The following is a 19,730-nucleotide window of genomic DNA, read 5'->3' as shown; positions in this document are numbered from 1 at the left end:
TTGTTTCTCCTACAAACAGTTTTACCAAAAGCAATAATTGGTCATCTTTACCATTTGCTGTGCACAAAATTGGCTGTCACGTTTGTTTACAGAACAGCAGAACTTCATAATAAATTAATCAGTTACAAAATGCAGAGTAGCCGAAAAGACCCAGAGGCAGTCAGCGTCAGTTAGAAGAGCGGCAAAGCTCTAGCGAGCTGGAGGAGGAGGAGACACCCGAGCTCCAGAACATTGGAGACAACAAAGAGACCAACGGCCCCCAACTTCACCCTCAACTTAGAGGCCAGCGCACCCCAGCCCCAGGAAGCTGGGAGCAGTGAAGCGCTCAGCGCACCCCAGCTCCGGGAAGCCGGGAGCAGCAACGCCCCAGAGGGGGAATGGATCGGAGAGACTGTTCCAACAGAGAACTATTCAAACCTCGCTCCTTGCACGAACCCCCCCCAATGTCACCTGAGCGGAACATCTCCAACGGGGTGGTTCAGGACAGTTTCCTCAGCCCATCCAAAGTGAGACAATTTGCGAACACTATGGTTATGCAGGAGTAGACCAAAGGTCTGGAACTCTCAAAGACAACAGGTTTGGTAAGCGACAAAATGCTTTAAAAATGGGGATAAAGATTGTATCCATTAACATGCGTAGCATTAAATCTACGCGATGTGTTGCTACCTTGGATTACCTTGCCAAGGTCAAAGCTGACCTGTTTTTGCAGGAGTGTGCGATACCGCACCTCAGCTCCTACAGGCAGTGGTCACGAGGGAGACCCCATGGGCCATCGACCTGGTCGAGAGGAAATGACTCACGATCCTCCGGCCTGGGTATTCTGTGGAGAGGCAACTTCATCTCCGAGGTCAAGATGGTGGGCGGGTACCTCCTCATAGCAGACGTATTGTACAAGAATGCTCCGCTCCGGTTAATTAACATGTATGCCCCGGCTCAAAACAGCGAGCGGCTGGCAATCCTTCAGCAGCTCCCACTGCTGCTGGCGACCTCCAGGCCGGTCATTCTGGGCGGTGACTTCAACTGCATCATCAATGCAGCTGGATGATCTGGCAGGGCCGACAGCAGATTGGACGCCATGTCCAGACTCTTGATGGAAACAGTAAAGGATGCCAAGCTGCACGATGTCTTCAGCAACCCTGCAAACTGAGTGCAGCGTAGATACACCTGGTCGCGGCCAGACGGGTCCAGCTGTTTCAGGATAGACTTCCTGTTTGTGTGCCGAGCATTCACAGTCAGATCCACTGACGTCAAGCCGCTGTTAGTCCCTCTGTGGGATTGGATCGGGCCAGACCTGCTAGGAGTGTACGAGAGTATACTGCTGGCCGGTAGCATGTCAGAATCCATGAGGAAAGGCATCATCACCCTCATCTACAAGCGGAAGGGGAAAGGGAGGAAATTAGAAATTGGTGACCCATCTTACTGTTGAATGTGGACTATAAGATTTTGTCCAAGGTCATCGGCAATCGGGTCGAGTCTGCTATGGAGTTGGTGATCCAGACCTGTGCTGTACCTGGCGGGAAGATTTCTGACAGCCTCGCGCTTCTCAGGGATACGATTGCCTATGTACGGAACAGGGGCGTGGACACCTGCCTCATCAGCCTGGACCAGGAGAAGGCCCTTGATGGAGTATCACACACCTACATGGGGTTTGGAGAGGGAATCCACAACTGGATCCAACTGCTCTACACAAACATCAGTAGTGCAGGTTCAATCAATGGGTGGGAATCAGAAAACTTTCCAATTAAATCTGGAGTCAGGCAGGGCTGCCCTCTCTCCCCTGTCCTGTTTGTGTGTTGCATAGAACCCTTTACTGAGTCCCATCAGAAAGGATCCAGGCATAAGAGGAGTGACAATCCCAGGCGGTGGAGACACTCGGGTCAAAGCCTTCCTGTACATGGACAATGTCACCATCTTCTGCTCAGATCTGCTGTCGGTGCGCAGACTGATCGACATCTGCAACCAGTTCGAATTGGCCTCAGGAACCAGGGTAAATCATGGCAACAACGAGGCTATGTTCTTTGGGAACTGAGTTGACTGATCCTTTATCCTCTTCACCATCAGGTCAGACTGCCTGAAGGTGCTGGGGATATTGTTTTGAGGGACCAAGGCATGCGTTGGAAACTTGAAGGAGAGAGTGGCTATGGTGAAAAGAAAACTGGGCATGTGGGAGTGATGCTCCCTCTCCATTGCAGGTAAGAACCTGGTCAAAAGATGAGAGGTACTCTCGGTGTTGCTGTACGTGGCGCAGGTCTGGCCCATTCCAGACTCCTGCGTGATAGCGATCACCCGAGCCATCTTTCACTTTATCTGGAGATCAAAAATGGATTGTGTTTGCAGAGATAAGATGTACAAACCCCTAGGTAAAGGGCAAAAAAACGTGCCCAACATTGCCCTCATCCTGATGGCCACCTTTGTGTGTGGCTGCATCAAGCTGTGCGTAGGCCCTCAACATGCAAACACCAGGTGTCACTATATGCTGAGGTTCTACCTGTCCCCAGTGATGCGAAGGATGGGTCTGGCCACGCTGCCACGGAAATCTCCAAGTAGTTGGACCGTGCCGTACCACCTGTCCCTCGTGGAAAAAGTTATGCAGAGAAATACTTTTGACCACAAGTCCATCAGGCAGTGGTCAGCACGTAACATCCTAGAGGTCCTGCAGGAAAAGGAGATGGTGGATCCTGTGGGATGGTTCCCCGAGCAGACTGTTAGTCATTTGGCAGAATGCCTCATTGCCAGAACTTTCCAACAAGCACCAAGATGTAACTCAGCTGATGAGAAAGGCCCTCCCTATCAGATCCTTCCTACATGCCTGGAGTCTCACCCATTCCACATGTTGCTCTAGAGATGGCTGTGGTGGGGAAGAGACCATTGTTCACCATCTCGTGGAATTTGCCATTTGCAAAGAAGGTTGGACAGAGATGCAGTGGTTTTTGTTGCGGTTCATCCCGAGCAGTTCTGTGACACGCGACTCTGCTATATGGGTTGTTCCCAGGGACACACACCGAGAAAAACATCAACTGCAGCTGGAGGGTCATCAACTCAGTGAAAGACGCTCTTTGATCTGCCTGAAACTTGTTGGTCTTCCGTGCAAAGAGTTGTCCCTGACCGAGTGTTGCAGACTGGCACATTCCAAGGTCCAGGACTACGTGCTGAGGGACGCACTAAAGCTTGGGGCAGCTGCCGCAAAGGCGCAATGGGGAAAGGTCGCTGTCCAAGGCTATAGTGCACTGAGGGGCTCGGAATTGTATAGACCTCTCAGGCAGTATGACTCTCATTGAATGTATGCAGTGAATACTATATGTATTATAATTGTATTGAAGCACCTCAGAGTGCAATATGATCTATGTAGATAACTTAAATACCATTGCACTGTCTGTAATAACCATGATGAGTGGCAGAAAGAAAGACCCAGAGACAGTCAGCATCAGTTCGAAGAGCTGTCCAGTCTGTGTTCCCCAGAGCAGTCGCTGTCTGACAGAAATCAAAATGTGACATCACACGAAAGCGGTTGATAAGTGGATATTTTGCTTGTTTATCTTTAAAACTCAAACTTTGGGAAGCAGAGAGAACCGGACCTGCAGGAGACGCCTCTACTCAGGAGCAGATAAAAGAGGGAGCGAAGCTCGGGACCTTCACTTACCTTTAGGGAGCAGAGAAAACCGGACCTGTCCTACTGAGGAGCTGGCCAAGTTTTAAAAAAAAATCAACATGATATCACAGGAACACCGTAAGTTCATTGGTTGGTGAAAAGCTGCTGTTAGGGAATGTCTTTAAATAACTGAAAATTAGAAAATCACGTTTATCAAAAAGTAGCTACTTAGATTTAAGAAAGAAACAAAAGAAAGAGGGAAGTAACGTTAAGTCAAGGTCAAGTTTTTTTTAAAAAGTCATATAAGTAAACCAAAGTAAATTAAAGTTAACGTAAGTGGAGTAAAGTTTAGGCATAGCGGGGCAGTTCGGCCGTGTGAAATGTGCGCCTTGTAGTATGTGGGAAGTCGTGAATGCTACCGATGACCCAGATGACCATATGTGCAGAAAGATTCATCAGGTTTCATCAGGTTGAGCTCAGAAATAAAAATAGGCAGCCACACTGCTAGGAGTATACTATAGACCCCCAAATGGTGAGAGGACAATAGAAGAGCAAATATGTAGGCAAATTTCTGAGTGCAAAAACAATGGGGCGTAAAAGTTAGGGACTTCAACTACCCTAATTATCAACTGGGATACAAATAGTGTGAAAGGCACAGAGGGCACAAAATTCTTGAACTGCATTCAAGAGAACATGTAACAACCCCAATGAGAGGGAGTGCAGCGTAATAAGTCTGACGAGAGAGGGCGCAATTCTAGCTTTACTCTTAGGAAACGAAGCAGGCCAAGTGGATGATGGAGCAGTGGGGGATCATTTTGGAGATAGTGACCATAATACAGTTAGGTTTAGCATCATTATGGAAAATGACAAAGATGGAACAAGAGTAAAAGTTCTAAATTGGGGTAAGACAAACTTTACGAAGCTGAAGAGTGATTTGGTGAAAGTGGACTGGGTACAGTTGCTTGAAGGAAAATCAGTGACGAATCTGTGAGAGGCATTCAAAAGTGAGCTTCTACAGGCAGATTGTAGACATGTCCCACAAAGAAAAAGGGTGGTGCTGCCAAATCTGGAACCCCCTGATTATCCAGAAGTGCAAAGGGTACAATAAAGCAGAGAAAGAAAGCTTATGACAGTCACAATGAACTTTACACTGTAGAAAACCTACACGAATATAGAAAGTACAGGGGTGAAGTAAAAGAGGAAATTGGGAAAGCAAAGAGAGGATATGAAAAAATATTGGCAAGCAAAATAGAGGAAAACCCAAAGATGTTTTATCAGTTCATTAAGAGCAAGAGGATAACTAAGGAAAGGGTAGGGCCTATCAGAGATGTACAAGCTAACTTATACGTGGATGTAGATGTGGGCAGGGTTCTTAATGAGTACTTTGCCTCTTCACAAAGGACAGGTATGATGCGGACATTCTGATTAAAGAGGAGGATTGTGAAATATTAGATACAATAAGCATAATGGGAGAGGAAGTAAAATCGTGATCAAAGGAACCAGGGAGGAAATAGCGGACACTCTGAGGATTATTTTCCAATCTTCAGTTACAAGCGAGATGCCAGAAGATTGGGTATGAGGAAAGGCCAAATAATTTTGGCAGGTCAGTCTGACTTCAGCGGTTGGCAAATTATTAGAATCAATTCTGAGAGACAGGATAAACTGTCACTTAGGAATGGATTAATCCGGGATAGTCAATATGGCTTTGTTAAGGGAAGGTCGTGTCTTACTAACTTAATCAAATTTTTTGAGGAAGCAACGAGGAGGATTGATGAGGGTAGGTGCAATGGATGTTGTCGACATGAATTTTAGTAAGGCATTTGACAAGGTCCCACATGGCAGACTGGTCAGAAAAGTAAAAGCCTATGTGATACAGGGGAATGTGTTGAGTTGGATCCAAAATTGGCTCAGCGACAGGAAACAAAAGGTACTGGTTGATGGATGCTTGTGCGAATGGAAACAGTTTCCGGTGACGTTACACAGGGCTGCGTTGGGTCTTTGCTGTTTGTCGCATATATTCATGATTTTAACTTAAATGTGGGAGACATGATTGGGAAATTTGCAGATGACACAAAAGTTGGCTGTGTAGCTGATAGTGAAGAGGATAGCTGTCGACTTCAGAATTATAACAATGGTTTGGTTGAGTTGGTGGAAAATTGGCAAATAGAATTCAAACCAGAGAAGTGTGAGGTAATACAGTTAGGGAGGGAAAACAAAGCAAGGGAATACACAATAAACAGGAGGATGTTAAGAAGAGTTGAAGAAGGTGAGAGACCTTGGAGCGCATGTCCACAGGTCCCTCAAGGCAGGACAGGTGGATAAGGTGGTAAAGAAAGCATACAGAATGCTTTTCTTTATTGGACGAGGTATAGAATAGAAAGCAGGGATGTAATGCTGGAACTTTATAAAATGCTGGTTAAGCCACAGCTGGAATTTTGTGTACAGTTCCGGTTGCCACATTAAAACGTGGACATGATTGTTCTGGAAAGAGTACAGAGGAGATTTATAAGAATGTTGCCAGGGCTTGAAAATTGCAGCTATGAGGAAAGATTGAATAGGCTGGGGTTGAGGTGTACAAAATTGAGGAGCCTAGATAGAGTAGACAGGAAAGACCTGTTTCCTGTAGCGGAGAGATCAATTATCAGGGGGCACAGATTTAAGGTGATTGGTAGAAGGATTAAAGGGGACATGAGGAAAAGCTTCTTCGTCCAGAGGGTGGTGCATGTCTGGAATTCGCTGCCTGGTTTGGTGGTGGAGGCAGAAACCCTCAACTCATTTAAAAGGCACCTGGATCTGCACCTAAAGTGTTATAACCTGCAAGGCTACGGACCAGGTGCTGGAAGGTGGGCTAAAATGGGCAGCTAGTTTTTTTTATTTTTTATTTTTCATTTTTCAGCAATGCAGACATGATGGGCTGAATGGCTTCTTTCTGTGCCATAACCTTTCTTTGGTTCTATGTACTTGCCAATGTTTTGGAAGTGGTCCAGTGTAAGGAAGGTGTTTGCAGATAATATATTACGGTTTATTGGATAAAACAAGCAAAAACCATACATTGTTCTTCATCTGTTACATGCAGGAGGAATCAGCATTTGTTTTAACTCAGTATTTCTCCCTGGATGGCAGTCAAGGATTTTGCCTTTCAATGCTCAAGGGCCATAACTCCCAGTGAAGTGGCAATTGAGTCCGATTGCTCCTCCATTCATAATTTCTTACTTTCAAATCCAGGTGATCCTATCTCGCCCAACCTTCCGACACAGGCCAGGTGAGATCCGTGAAGTTCAGGGCACTCCTGAGACCCACTGTCGAGGGCAACTCAGTTGAAGGTAGATAAGCCACACTCACATGTTTACAGCATTAGCTGCTGTAAACCAGGTAAGCTTAAAGGTCCAGGCCGGGGAGAAAGTAAGTGGGTAGGATTGTGAATTGGGAGGGGCCATCAGTTGGGGTGATCAGGCATTGGGCTGGGGGGGTGGGGGGTGGAGTTGTGTAGTCAGGAGGTCCTTGCAGGTGGGGGTAGTTGGGGGTCCAGTGTGGGGTTGCAGGGGGTTTAGTTAGAAGACAGGGAGGGGTGCATGGGAGGTTATGGGGGGGATAATGTAGTCGGGTGTCCCGGGAGAGGGGGGAGGGGCGGTAGGGAAGGTCAGTGAAATAGTTACCCAGAAGCTAGAAGTGGTTTTTTGGGTAACTATTGCTGTAACACAGTCAGGACCATCTGAAGTTTGTGATTTAAATCGAATTTTCGGATGCTTCCCAGTGCAGGGCAATTGCCCATCGGAAGTCCAAACTTCCCGGGTAATTGCCGTGCAGTCTTTACCTGGGAACCGGAGGGGGGTGCGTTGCTAGCGCAGCTTTGGGGTAACATCGCCAAGATAGGACGTCCTGGAGCTCGGAAATGACGGGCCAATGAATCTTGTGATTTGGGAGTGGAGACAAATGTGGAGAGAAAGGCAGAAAGTCAGAGGCAAAAACAGAAACAGAAATACCTGGAAAAACTCAGCAGGTCTGGCAGCATCGGCGGAGAAGAGCACAGTTGACGTTTCGAGTCCTCATGACCTTTCAACAGAACTAAGTAAAAATAGGAAAGGGGTGAAATATAAGCTGGTTTAAGTTGAGTGGGGGGGGGGGGGTGGTGGTGCGTGGTTTGTTGGGACAAGCAGCCAGTGATAGGTGGAGATAACCAAAAGCTGTCACAGACAAAGGAACAAAGAGGTGTTAAAGGTGGTGATATCTAAAGGAATGTGCTAATTAAGAGTAGAAGACAGGACAGATAGCTCTAGTGGGGGTGGGGGAATACTAAAAGGTAGAAATAAACAATGGGTGGAAATACATTTAAAAATAATGGAAGTAGGTGGGAAAAGAAAAATCTATATAAATTATTGGAAAAAACAAAAAGGAGGGGGAAGAAACGGGAAGGGGGTGGGGATGGAGGAGAGAGTTCAAGATCTAAAATTGTTGAACTCAATATTCAGTCCGGAAGGCTGTAAAGTGTCTAGTCGGAAGATGAGGTGCTGTTCCTCCAGTTTGCGTTGAGCTTCACTGGAACAATGCAGCAAGCCAAGGACAGACATGTGGGCAAGAGAACAGGGTGGAGTGTTGAAATGGCAAGCGACAGGGAGGTCTGGGTCATGCTTGCGGACAGACCGAAGGTGTTCTACAAAGCGGTCACCCAGTCTGCGTTTGGTCTCTCCAATGTAGAGGAAACCGCATTGGGAGCAGCGAATGCAGTAGACTAAGTTGAGGGAAGTGCAAGTGAAATGCTGCTTCACTTGAAAGGAGTGTTTGGGCCCTTGGACGGTGAGGAGAGGGGAAGTAAAGGGGCAGGTGTTGCATCTTCTGCGTTTGCATGGTAAGGTGCCGTGGGAGGGGGTTGAGGAGTAGGGGGTGATGGAGGAGTGGACCAGGGTGTCCGAGAGGGAACAATCCCTACGGAATGCCGCCGGGGGGGGGGGGGGGGGGGGGTGAAGGGAAGATGTGTTTGGTGGTGGCATCATGCTGGAGTTGACGGAAATGGCGGAGGATGATCCTTTGAATGTGGAGGCTGGTGGGGTGATAAGTGAGGACAAGGGGGACCCTTTCATGTTTCTGGGAGGAGAAGGCGTGAGGGTGGATGCGCGGGAGATGGGCCAGACATGGTTGAGGGCCCTGTCAACCACCGTGGGTGGAAAACCTCGGTTAATGAAGAAGGAGGACATGTCAGAGGAACTGTTTTTGAAAGTAGCATCATCAGAACAGATGCGACGGAGGCGAAGGAACTGAGAGAATGGGATGGAGTCCTTACAGGAAGCGGAGTGTGAGGAGCTGTAGTCCAGGTAGCAGTGGGAGTCGGTAGGCTTGTAATGGATATTGGTGGACAGTCTATCATCAGAAATTGAGACAGAGAGGTCAAGGAAGGGAAGTGTCAGAGATGGACCATGTGAAAATGATGGAGGGGCGGAGATTGGAAGCAATCTCTACTTAGTTCTGTTGAAGGGTCATGAGGACTCGAAACGTCAACTGTGCTCTTCTCCGCCGATGCTGCCAGACCTGCTGATTTTTTCCAGGTATTTCTGTTTCTGTTTTGGTTTTCCAGCATCCGCAGTTTTTTTTTGTTTTTAAGAAAGTCGGAGGCGATGGGAGGTGTCATTCGCGTCACCTCCGCACCAAGTTACAAAATCTTGGCAAAAACATCCGTCTCACTGGGAGCGCAGCGTAGGTGAGGCCGGTTCCAGGTTGCGCCCCCCGACTGAGAGTTTCCGCGGGAGGCGGGGTTGTGCGGAGGGGTGCGGAGGGAAGGGGTGGGGTGGGGTGCGGGGACAGGCGAGAGTTGCGACTGGATGCGCCCCTTCGCTGATCATTGCAGCCGCTCGGACTCGGGCTGAAAGCTACGGCCAGTCCCCGCCTGCAGAGACCGGGCTGAGTGCACTGATCCGGGGGCTGCACCTGGATCTCTCCTCCCCATGAATCGAGTTTGGTTTAAATCTTTGTCAGAATCCAGATTTTTCTTTTATATATGTATATATAAAAAAAAACATGTACATTCCGGATGAAAATTGAGCTAAAATTTAAACTTGTGCACCATTACCCTGCGGCTTACGAAGTTCTGATTGCACTAGCTTGTGTTTAAATATAATCGGAATGTATTTTCTTCAAAGGGGAGTGTGCGGGGATCTCCACCCCTGCCTGTGATTCAGATAGCATTCATGCAAAGATTAGAATATACCTCAGTTGCAAAGGCGAGAAAGAGGTGGATGCATAGGGAGAAGGGGGTGAATATCCACTGCCCCACAGATTACTGTAAGCATGACTTATTTGTGACTGAATGGCTTAACACAGCAACATTGATTCCAGTCTAGCACAGGCTGTTGCGGTGCTAAACTCCACTATATACTGTCTGGAACAGTCGCACCTGACATGAGGTGGGCAGTTTCAACCCAGTTTCTAACTCAAAAATTACTTGGCAATGTATTCAGAGGCAGGAAATTGGTACTAAGTTAAAATGCTCAAGAGAGACGATGCTGACACGATGGGCCGGATGGCCTCCTTCTACACTGTTAACAGTTCTGTGATCCCGTGAGAGGCTGACTGAAGATGATCACTGAAGCATGTTGGGGCTGTGTAGAGGGAGCTTTCCTCTTTATCTCACCTGTGCTGTACCTGCCCAGGGAGCTTTTGCTGGGACAACTTGGAGGGAGCTCAGCCAAGAGGAGTCACCACTGACATTGCAGCACTCCCTCAGTACATGCTGAAATCACAGGAATGGGAGGGCTTCAATCACAGCTTTCTGACTGAGATGACGCTGCTACCACTACACCAAAGGTCACCTTTTTATATTATGCTATTTCCTTTTTCATCAGTCTGCTTGTCAGTTCACTAGAAGCACAGCAAAACACTTCAACATTTGGCTTTTGAATATTTTCTCCTAAAACTATTCATTTCTCTCTAGCTTTTTTTTTGGAACTTAATTTATTTGTGATGAATCTCTTAAAAAATCAAATCTTTTCTCCTTTTAATGCACATGGCATCTTTGTAGGCTAGATATTAACGGTAGGTGGCCTCATGTTAGCGTAAAATGTGTGCCACAGGACATGGTTACCCAGAATAAAGTGTCTCCCTCTGGAGCTGTTTCCTAGTCAGAGGTGATGCTTGTGACTCCTTTGACTGTTAAACAGGCAAATCTTTAAAAAAAAACTGAAGAATGGACTTGCATTTGTATGGATCCTTTCACATCTTTTGGATGTATCAAAGTGTTTCACGGCCAATGAGCTGCGCTTTGTAAGATAGGCAAGTGCGGCAGTCAATTTGTGCATAGAAAGGTCCCATAATCAGCTAAGGAGGTAAATGGCAAGTTTATTTGATTTTGGCAGTGTTGGTTGAGAAGCACTCTTCATCCCCTCCCAATAGTGGCATGTCCCCTTTTACATTCATCTGAGGGGACAGATGGGGCCTCATCTGAAAGACAAACATCTCAGACAGTGCAGCACTCTTTCAGGTCTGCATTGAAATATCAGCTTGGATTTTGCCAAAGTCTTGGTGCATTCTGACAGCATTCCTCACAGCATTCTGACTCTCAAGCACTACCAACTTGAGCCAAATTGATCTCCTAAAGCCACACATTGACATGAGGTGTGTTCTTCTCTGCCTGTGGGCTTTGTGTAGACTATATTTATCATAATGTAGCAATGATAGTTATTGTGTTGTTGTGGTTTGGTAAGCATAACATTCTGTGCCCTCTTTAAATTTGAACGTTTCGAAGCTGCCATTAAAAGAGTAAATACCTGAAAAAGAGGAACATTACAGGGTAAAGGGAATGAGCAGGAGAAAAGGATTAGACTTGGTGGCCAACACTGTAAGACTGAATCTAACCTTACAGACAGCTCTGTGCCTCAGTCGCAGCCAGTAGATTAGACCAAAACTGAAGTGTTGATTGGATCCCCTGCTAACTGTTCCCCATCTCCTAATTTGAGTCAGGATGGGATGTCCCACAAGGACTGCTCATGGGGACTGTAACAAGCCTGGATGCTGCAGTGTAACCAATGATCTAAAAGGTCTCTTGAGTTTATGCGAAATGACACTCTGCTGTTACAAGTTGGAACACACAGACATACAAAACTGACAGGCTGAAAAGGGCCAGCTAGTCCATCAAATCTTATGACTAAATACTTCCTTCCACCCTCAGCCATGTCATCTGACAGGCAAAAGACCAGACAAGACAAAAATCAGGGCCAACGGTGAAAAAGTACTATGGAGGATTCCCTCCTGATTCCCTTAGGCAATTGGAGCGAATCTATAAAAATACTTACCTCCTTTATGACATGATCTCTGCCTCAACCAAGATTTTGTCTGTCTTTTCAATGCACATTTGCAGCTGATGTTCAATTATAACTTCCTGATTCTTTTTCTGTACTTACTGAAACTGCTGCTAGTTGTGAGTCATGAGAAAGGATGTGCTTAGCAATTCGGAGTGCTTTTAACCATACACGTGCATTGTGTAATCAGTCAGTGTAATGCTCAGGGCCCAGTGGAGTTTAATTTTTACCGGAGCAGTTAGGGGTGGGCAACAAATGCCAGCCCAGCCATCGAAGCCCACATCCCATGAATGAATAAGAAGAAGGTAATTGTGACATTCAATAGGAGGAGGCAGAACATCTGCTTCGAACACTATCAGTATAGTGCTAATCTCTCAGAATTGTCAAGTGCTGTTCTGTCCTTCTGAAATCATCTGTTGACTCAGTTCGACTGAAAAACCTAAGTCAAACTCCAAGTGAAAGGCACAGCCAAGATTGAAAAAGCAGGGAAAAGAACACCAGGTAAATCAGGGAGTTTCGACAATGCCAAGTTTTGAATTTAAAAAATGTGTAAGGGATGAAGAGTTTCATACTTTTTTGAAGCCCCTGGGAGAAAGGAGCAACAGTAGGAGATGGTGTGTGAGGTCTTAAATTCACCTCAGTTCTGAAGCACTGTTGTTGACCTATGTGCAGAGTTTTTGTGACCTTCAGACATGGGGTTAGACTTCAGCAGTGGTACACTGAGGGCTGGCTTCAGTCAGTGTATTAGTTGTGGCTTCAGACTGTGCACGGAGCATGACTTGTTTATCAATTTTGCTTCCCCTCCTGGGTGTAGCTGGAAATGCTCAGGACAGGACAATTAGAGAGTGAATTGCCGGAGTGCAGCACCTAGGGACTGGTTTCAGAGGCAGCTTGTCTGCTCTCGCTGCTTTGTACATCCTCTGTGTATAATGTATCAGAAAGCTACGGTAGTGTTACAGTTCACTTGGGGAGGCTGAGTTGCTGTGGCAACATGTGCTTTGTAGTCTGGAGCCATGGACAGAGCCATGGTAGAGGCTCCAATGTTCTTTCCATCACATGGCTAATCAGGAATCTCTCCTCTTACTGCCTGCCATTGGTGTGTATTGGGAAGATTTGCAGGTTGCTCCTCAACTTGTTTGACCACATTATGAAAGCCCCTTCCTTGGCCATCAAGTCTTGGGGTAGGACTTATTATATTATAGGCTTATTAAAAGGTAGTGGAATCAAAATCTATGGTCATTTTTGAAAGGGAATTAGATATAGTTATGAAAAGGAAAAATTTGTGGGACAGTGTGGTAAGAACAGGGAAATGGGAGCATTTAGATAGCCTTTTAAAGACTTCCTTCCATGTTGTAAGTTTCTATAATGTGGATGACTTCAGTTATGTTGAAAGACTAAATAGGATGATATTTTTATCCTCGAAGCAGAGGAGATTTAATAGGTGATCAAAATTATGAAGGGTTTTGATAAGTGAGAAGCTTCCCCCGATTTAGACAGCTAACTCAGCAAAGTCAAGAAACAGATACCTTCTGGTCAGTTTTGCTGGTTGAGAGTTAAAGATAGCTATATGAAACAGTTACTCACAATGAGCTTTTCTGCAGGGCTGCTAGTGCTTGTGCTTAATGTACAGTGTTAAGACACAAAAGTGTAACTCAAATACGTTAAGTGTCCAGATTAACCTTTCCCAGACCATGGGCTATTTGGAGCAATTCAGTGGCTTCCCCTGCAACTGTGTCATCGGCCATTGGTAAACATCTTACTTGCAGCTGTCAGGTATGGCTTTCTTGGACAGTAACATTACTAAAAGCAAGAATGGGCACTTGGGTGCTCATTTTTTGTGTGACTGTGCCCCTAATAGGAGTCAAAATATTGGGAGGATAAAGGGAGGGACATAATCCCCAGGGCAGCTACAGTGTTGGGGTACAGAATGAATCTCTCTCTGCACTCTCCCATCAAACACTCCTGGGTCCAGTGTGGCATGGGTTAAATAGAGTATAGCACCCTCTGCACTGTCCCATCAATGTTCTATCACATCACTGTGATGATGTTTTGACTCCTACACTAGCCCTCCTGGGCATGTTGGTGATTTAGTGTTGAGTTAAAGGCAGTTTTGTACTCTGGACTTGTCCAGTGGGAGTCAGACTGAAACCAAGAGGGCCGATTTATTTGGTTGTCAATCTGCAACATTTTAGTCAAAACCACTGTGGTTCTTCATTACAGATGAAATCTCCATGAAGCCGTATTTGGACAGGAGGATTTTCTGCTGCTGACCAGGACTGAGGCTTCAAGAAGGAACTCTCCATTTTCCTTAAAGAATAAATTGGCTGCTGCATTTTGACTGTGTGGTATGTGAATGAGAGTCCTACTCAACACCGGATGGCTCGTAAGTGAATCTTGTTAAAATAAGCAGAAATGTGGAACTACCTAGTGAAACCCAAAGGTGCCAAGTGTGGGCCGGGCCAGTTGTTGAGTTGACCGGGTGCTCAGATTTTGTGTTTGTGAGCAAGTTACTTACCTCCATCAAAATGAGGAGAGTTACATACCAAAATAGTAATATACTTACATTTATATAGCACCTTTCACAATCCCAGGATGTTCCAAAGCATTTTACAGCCTATGAAGTACTTCCTTAAGTTCAGTCATTGTTGAAATGTAGATATCGTAGGAGACAGTTTGCGCACAGCAAACGTCCACCAACGGCAAACTGATAATGACCAGATAACTTCTTTTAATGATATTGATTGACCAGAACACCAGGGAAGAACTCCCCTGTTCTTCCTCAAAATAGTGCCGTGGGACCTTTTATGCCCACCAGATAGGGAAAATGGGGTGTCTCATCTGAAAAACAGCACCTCAGACTCACCTCAGACGGTGCAGCACTCCCTCACTATTGCACTAGACTGACGACCTGGATTTTGTGCTCAAGTTCTGGAGTTGGACTTGAACCCACAACCTTCTGAATCAGACTTGGGAGTGCTACCACTGAGGTACAGGCTAACTCCTGTCTAGAGATGGTGTAGGGAGGTTACGCAGAAAGAAAAAGAAAAAACAACCTGAAAAGCACTGTCGGCTGATGTACCACCCAAACTGATATACAGACTAGGAAGATCCCAACATCTGTCTGTGTTGAATCAGCTGCAATGGGATGAAGATTTTAAATTGGTCTTGGTGCCTTCTGAGATGGGAAGAAGCAAATTCAGCCAGAGTTCTCCAGCAGTTGTCCCAGCCGTAGTATATATGTGTGTCCGTATGCAAGATGAGAATCAGATCAGGCTTGACTGTGAAGTCACAATGGTCGAATGTTCTCAGTCTAAGCTCTCACTTGATGCTATGCCCCATCAAGAGCCCGGTACCTTGAGGAATGGAGGAGGTGGGAAGGGAGGATAAGGAAAGTTACCAACTAACTTTAACATCTCTTTCTTTTAAAAAAAAAAATTTCATAGGCTTCTTCAGACGGCTTGTAGACTTAAAGAGGAACAAGAATCCGAACCCCAGCCCCAGGCCGAATCCTTGCTGCAGCCCCCAGACAAATGACAGGACAAAAAACCCCTGTGGGGACCAAAGGTCCAGCAACACCTGCTCACTCCCAGTTGTCGCCTTGTCATCACGGAAACTCGACAGCAGTGCCCGCTGGAGTAAAGAGTACGACGTGTGTGTCTGTCACACTGAGGACGAAATAACCTATGTGCAGGACATGGTGTCTTTCCTGGAAACGCACCCGCACAGTTTGCGCTGCTTTCTGCAGCTCAGGGACTCAACCCCTGGGGGCGCTATTTGCACTGAGCTCTGTCGAGCCGTCAGGAGCAGCCATTGCTGGGTGTTGGTTATCACGCCCAGCTTTCTCAAGGACCCTTGGTGCTGTTACCAGATGCAGCAGGCACTGTCTGAATCGCCTACGGCCAATGGACGAGTCATTCCTGTCCTCAAGCAACTGGAACGGAAGGATTACCCGCAGGAGCTTCGCTTCATGTTTGGTATTAACGTCAGGCCGGACAGAGAGAACGGATTCCAAAGGATCAAGTGCGCCATATTGTATTGTAAGTACCGCCAGTTGCATATCCCTGTATAAAATCCTAATGGATACCTCCGGCTTGTAGTCTCTTGTGGTGCTTGCTGATGACAATACTCTCTCTTAGGGAAGGGTGCAGAGGAAATTTACCAGAATGGCAACATGCTGAGGGACTTCAGCTTTGTGGATGGACTGGAGAAGCTGGGATTGTTCTCGTTAGAGCAGTGCAGGGTAAAGGTTAATATAATGGAGGCGTTAAAAATGACAAAGTGTTTTTGACAATGTAGATAGGGGGAACTGTTTCCACTGGCAGGAGGGTTGATAACCAGAGGTCACAGATGTGAGATAAATGGCAGAAGAAGTGGAGTGGAGGTCTTTTTTTTTACATTGCAAGTTGTTATGATCTGGAATGAATTGCCTGAAAGCGTGGTGGGATTCAATGGTAACCCTTGAAAGGGAATTGTGTATACACTTGAAAAGGAACATTTTTCAGTGTTGTGGGAAAAGAGCAGGGGAGTATGACTACAGAAATTGAATTGCTCTTTTAAAAAGCTAGAACGAGCATAATGGACTGAATGGTCATCTTTGTTGTTTGAGTTTAGATTTCTAAGCCTAAGTTACACACAATCTTGGTATGAATGGGCCTGACTCTGAAGGAGGTGTTTTCCCAGTTCTTCAAAAGGTTCAAGAAGGATGGATAATGCATATTCATCTTTCAACTATACCTTGTTAAACTGGACTACGAGTACAGAACTAGAAGATATATATGCAGGTTTCTTTAACAATACCTTTCAAACCTCAACCTCTATTCTTAGAAAATCAAGGGCAGCACTACCTAGAAGTTCCTCCCTCCAAGCCACACACCATCCTGACTTGGAACTATATCGCCATTCCTTCACTGTCAAGATCCTGGAACTCCATCCCTAACAGCGCAGTGGGTATACCTACACCACATGGACTGAAGCGGTTCAAGAAGGCAACTCATCACACCTTCTCAAGAGCAATTAGCATTGGGAAATAAATGCTTGCCCAGCTAGCGATGCCTATACCCTGTGAAAGAATTTTAAAAATGAATTTGAGGCAAAACTTGCAATTGGAGAAAAAAAAACTCATGCTCAATAAAGGTTGACCGTGGCAAGGAATTATAGGAAGGCAGTTATAATAGATGTAAGATAATCTGTGGATAATGGAGTCTGTGAGATGTTATTTAGTTATCAATATGTAAACCATTGGCTAGGCCACAGTTAAAGCACTATGTGCAACATTCAGCATTCCATTATAGAGATGACATAAACGTCATTGAGAGCTGTAAAGTATGGATTCACCAGAATGATACTGGGGATGGGAAAGTATAGTTAGAAGGTGAGACTCCAGATTCTGGGACTATTTCTACTGTTATGTTATTATAGGAACTATATTGTTTGTATGTATACATTCCAGGATGCCTCATCACTCACTCCTGCACTACAGTCAGTGTATTGAACTAATGTATCAGTCTGCAACACATGGTGAGATCTGTAAGATAGTGTGATTACTTCAAACTCCTGGTAACCACAAGGCATAATAGAAACTAAGAGGAGATTTAATCAATTATGATGGGTTTTGACACCATGAATAGTGAGAGGCTTTCCTCTTGTTAGGGAGTGAGTGTCAAGGAGTGAGTCATCAATTGAAACTTGTCATCAAGGAGGAGAGAGGTTAGAAGAAATGTTTCTGTTCATCAATACCTGGTACCAGAGCCTTGTGCTTATGGGATTGGAGTAGCAGTCCAGAGGTTGAGTTCAAATCCCACCATGGCAAGTTGGGAATTGAGTCCAGGAAATCTGGTTCAAGGGGGAGAATTAGGAGAGCTCAACAAGGTATAGCTGAAAGATGAATATGTTTAAAGGCTGAGTGGGAAGGGTTATTTGGATGACTGAATGTTTATCTGATGATTGGCACCAGTTAAAATAACCATAAAAGCTGTGCATTGTTATAATGTCCTTCAGGAAAGGGAATCTGCCAACCCCACACAGTCTGACCTACATTTGACTCAAGTCCCCATACTACATAATTGACTCCTAATGCCCTCAGGGCATTAGGGATGGGCAATAAAAGCAGCATTGCCTGAATTTGGGAACAAAAATAAAATGATTTTAATTGCGAGGTTTGGAACTTTTCCCATTTCAGGGAGCTCACTGGGAGCACAGGCAAATGCAGTGAAGCTCCCCGCACTTTGCCTCAGTCCCACCTATAAGGTCTCCTTCACCCCAGTCTTCGCTGACTTTCACACCACACTGAAATCACTTTTTTATTTTTTAATTTGCAAATCATCTCTGTGGCCCAACCTCCAGCCATGCATCCTTGTCCTCCAACTCTAGTCTCCTGGTGCACCCCAACTTCCATCAGTAGCAGTATTTTCAGTCACCCCATGCTCCATTCCAATCAGCCTTTGAAAGCCTTCATCTTTCAACCAAACTTACGTCAACTCTCCTAATTCTGCTATAGCTCATCTGCCAAGCATCTTGTAATGTTGTTAAGCCAAAGGCAAGTTACAAATTCAGGTGCAGGCACTTTAACTCCAGGTGTACGGGAATAGTTGGGTTCCAGTAACCTGATGCTGACAGCACTTTACCTGCCATGAATATCACTCAGCCAGCAAGCCCGTGGTAACCCGGAACATAATATGGAAGCTACCTGTGTCTCTTTATGCTTCCAGATCTCGACGAGCTCTGTAGGAAGGAGCAAGAGCAGAGGGAGAGTGCACAGGGAGTCCCAGAGTACAAAGTGGATGAGAGCAGTGCAACTGTAAACACAAGTGACAATTGCTGAGCGAGTGAAGGTCAATACACTGAGATCTACCATCGAGGAGATGGGATAGTATAAAATGGACATGTTCTCAACTCTTCTAACATTTAGGAGCAAATGTGAAAACTGTGTGTTTATTTATGTTACAATCTGTGTAACTCTGTTTCTGAACTTGTGTTTGTACGTGTGTATCTATAGTTTGTGTGGTGTGTGTGTGTTAGCAATGTGTGGTCTCCTCTTCTCTTTTCCTTTCCCTGTGATGGGGATCTATCCTGGCCTAGGGACAGTCAGATGAAAACTGACATAAAACTGGCACCAACAGATGCTTGTACTTGGTCTGACTCCTGAGTTTAGGCACCTGAACACACACTCTGGCCGGTGTTGATTCCCAGCTGATGTTACTACTGGACAAGCCTGATCACAGGGTGGAACCCAGCTTGATAGATCCTAACTTTTATTTGTTTGTTTAGATACGTGGAGAGGGGTTACTGAACAGAGTCACAGGAGTCAGCTGATGAACTTTTAACAAAAGCATAAAATATATATTAAACAAGAAAAGATGAATTATATTACAATACTCCTTTACCCACAGCTACACCTTTACAGATATTTACAGATTTGTAAGGATAATACAAGTTACAAAAGCTATCTTATGCTCTAATGTTCACAGTAAGCAAACCAATAGATGACCTGTGGTCTGACACACCACACTCTGAAACCAAGTGACAGACGCCACCCAGACACTTGTCACACCATGAGACAACCAACCTCACTGCACTCAGTCTTTCACACGAAGGTTCCAATCTCCACTCTCCAGGAACTCGCCTTGGAATCTTCTCCCAAACCAACGCTTTCTCTCAGAAGCCTTCCACAAGGGTTCACCTCCAGGGTTTCGAACTCTCCTTCCGATGTTCCTCTTCCCTGGGTCACCACATGCATTCAAACTTTCCTCCACGTACTCTCTTTCACTGACTCAGCTGTCAACAGTACACAGTGCTTTATCTTTTGCCCCCCACCCCCCCCTAAACTTGAGTTCATCCAAAACTCTGCTGTCTGTTTC

The 19,730-nt window shown here is 45.6% G+C and overlaps 1 protein-coding gene and 1 long non-coding RNA gene across 2 annotated transcripts in view; one reads left to right on the top strand and one right to left on the bottom strand.

The window, feature by feature from the left end:
• Positions 1-12,045, bottom strand: part of LOC144668704 (uncharacterized) — a 32,082-nt gene extending 20,037 nt beyond the window's left edge. Inside the window, exon 1 of the long non-coding RNA XR_013573539.1 lies at positions 11,869-12,045. This is a non-coding gene — a long non-coding RNA (uncharacterized LOC144668704). The remainder of the gene's footprint in view (positions 1-11,868) is intronic.
• tirap (toll-interleukin 1 receptor (TIR) domain containing adaptor protein) lies at positions 9,708-19,730 on the top strand. Its single transcript, XM_078531030.1, has 4 exons — positions 9,708-9,834; position 11,366; positions 15,318-15,911; positions 18,582-19,730. Exons 1-4 carry the CDS (start codon positions 9,769-9,771, stop codon positions 18,692-18,694), a joined length of 774 nt encoding a protein of 257 aa, XP_078387156.1. The 5' UTR covers positions 9,708-9,768; the 3' UTR covers positions 18,695-19,730.

The sequence above is a fragment of the Cetorhinus maximus genome, chromosome 2, assembly GCF_964194155.1.
Source record: "Cetorhinus maximus chromosome 2, sCetMax3.hap1.1, whole genome shotgun sequence".
NCBI lineage: Eukaryota > Metazoa > Chordata > Chondrichthyes > Lamniformes > Cetorhinidae > Cetorhinus > Cetorhinus maximus.
The sequence above is the reverse complement of the archived record's forward strand: the minus strand, read 5'-3'. Positions and strand labels throughout refer to the sequence as shown.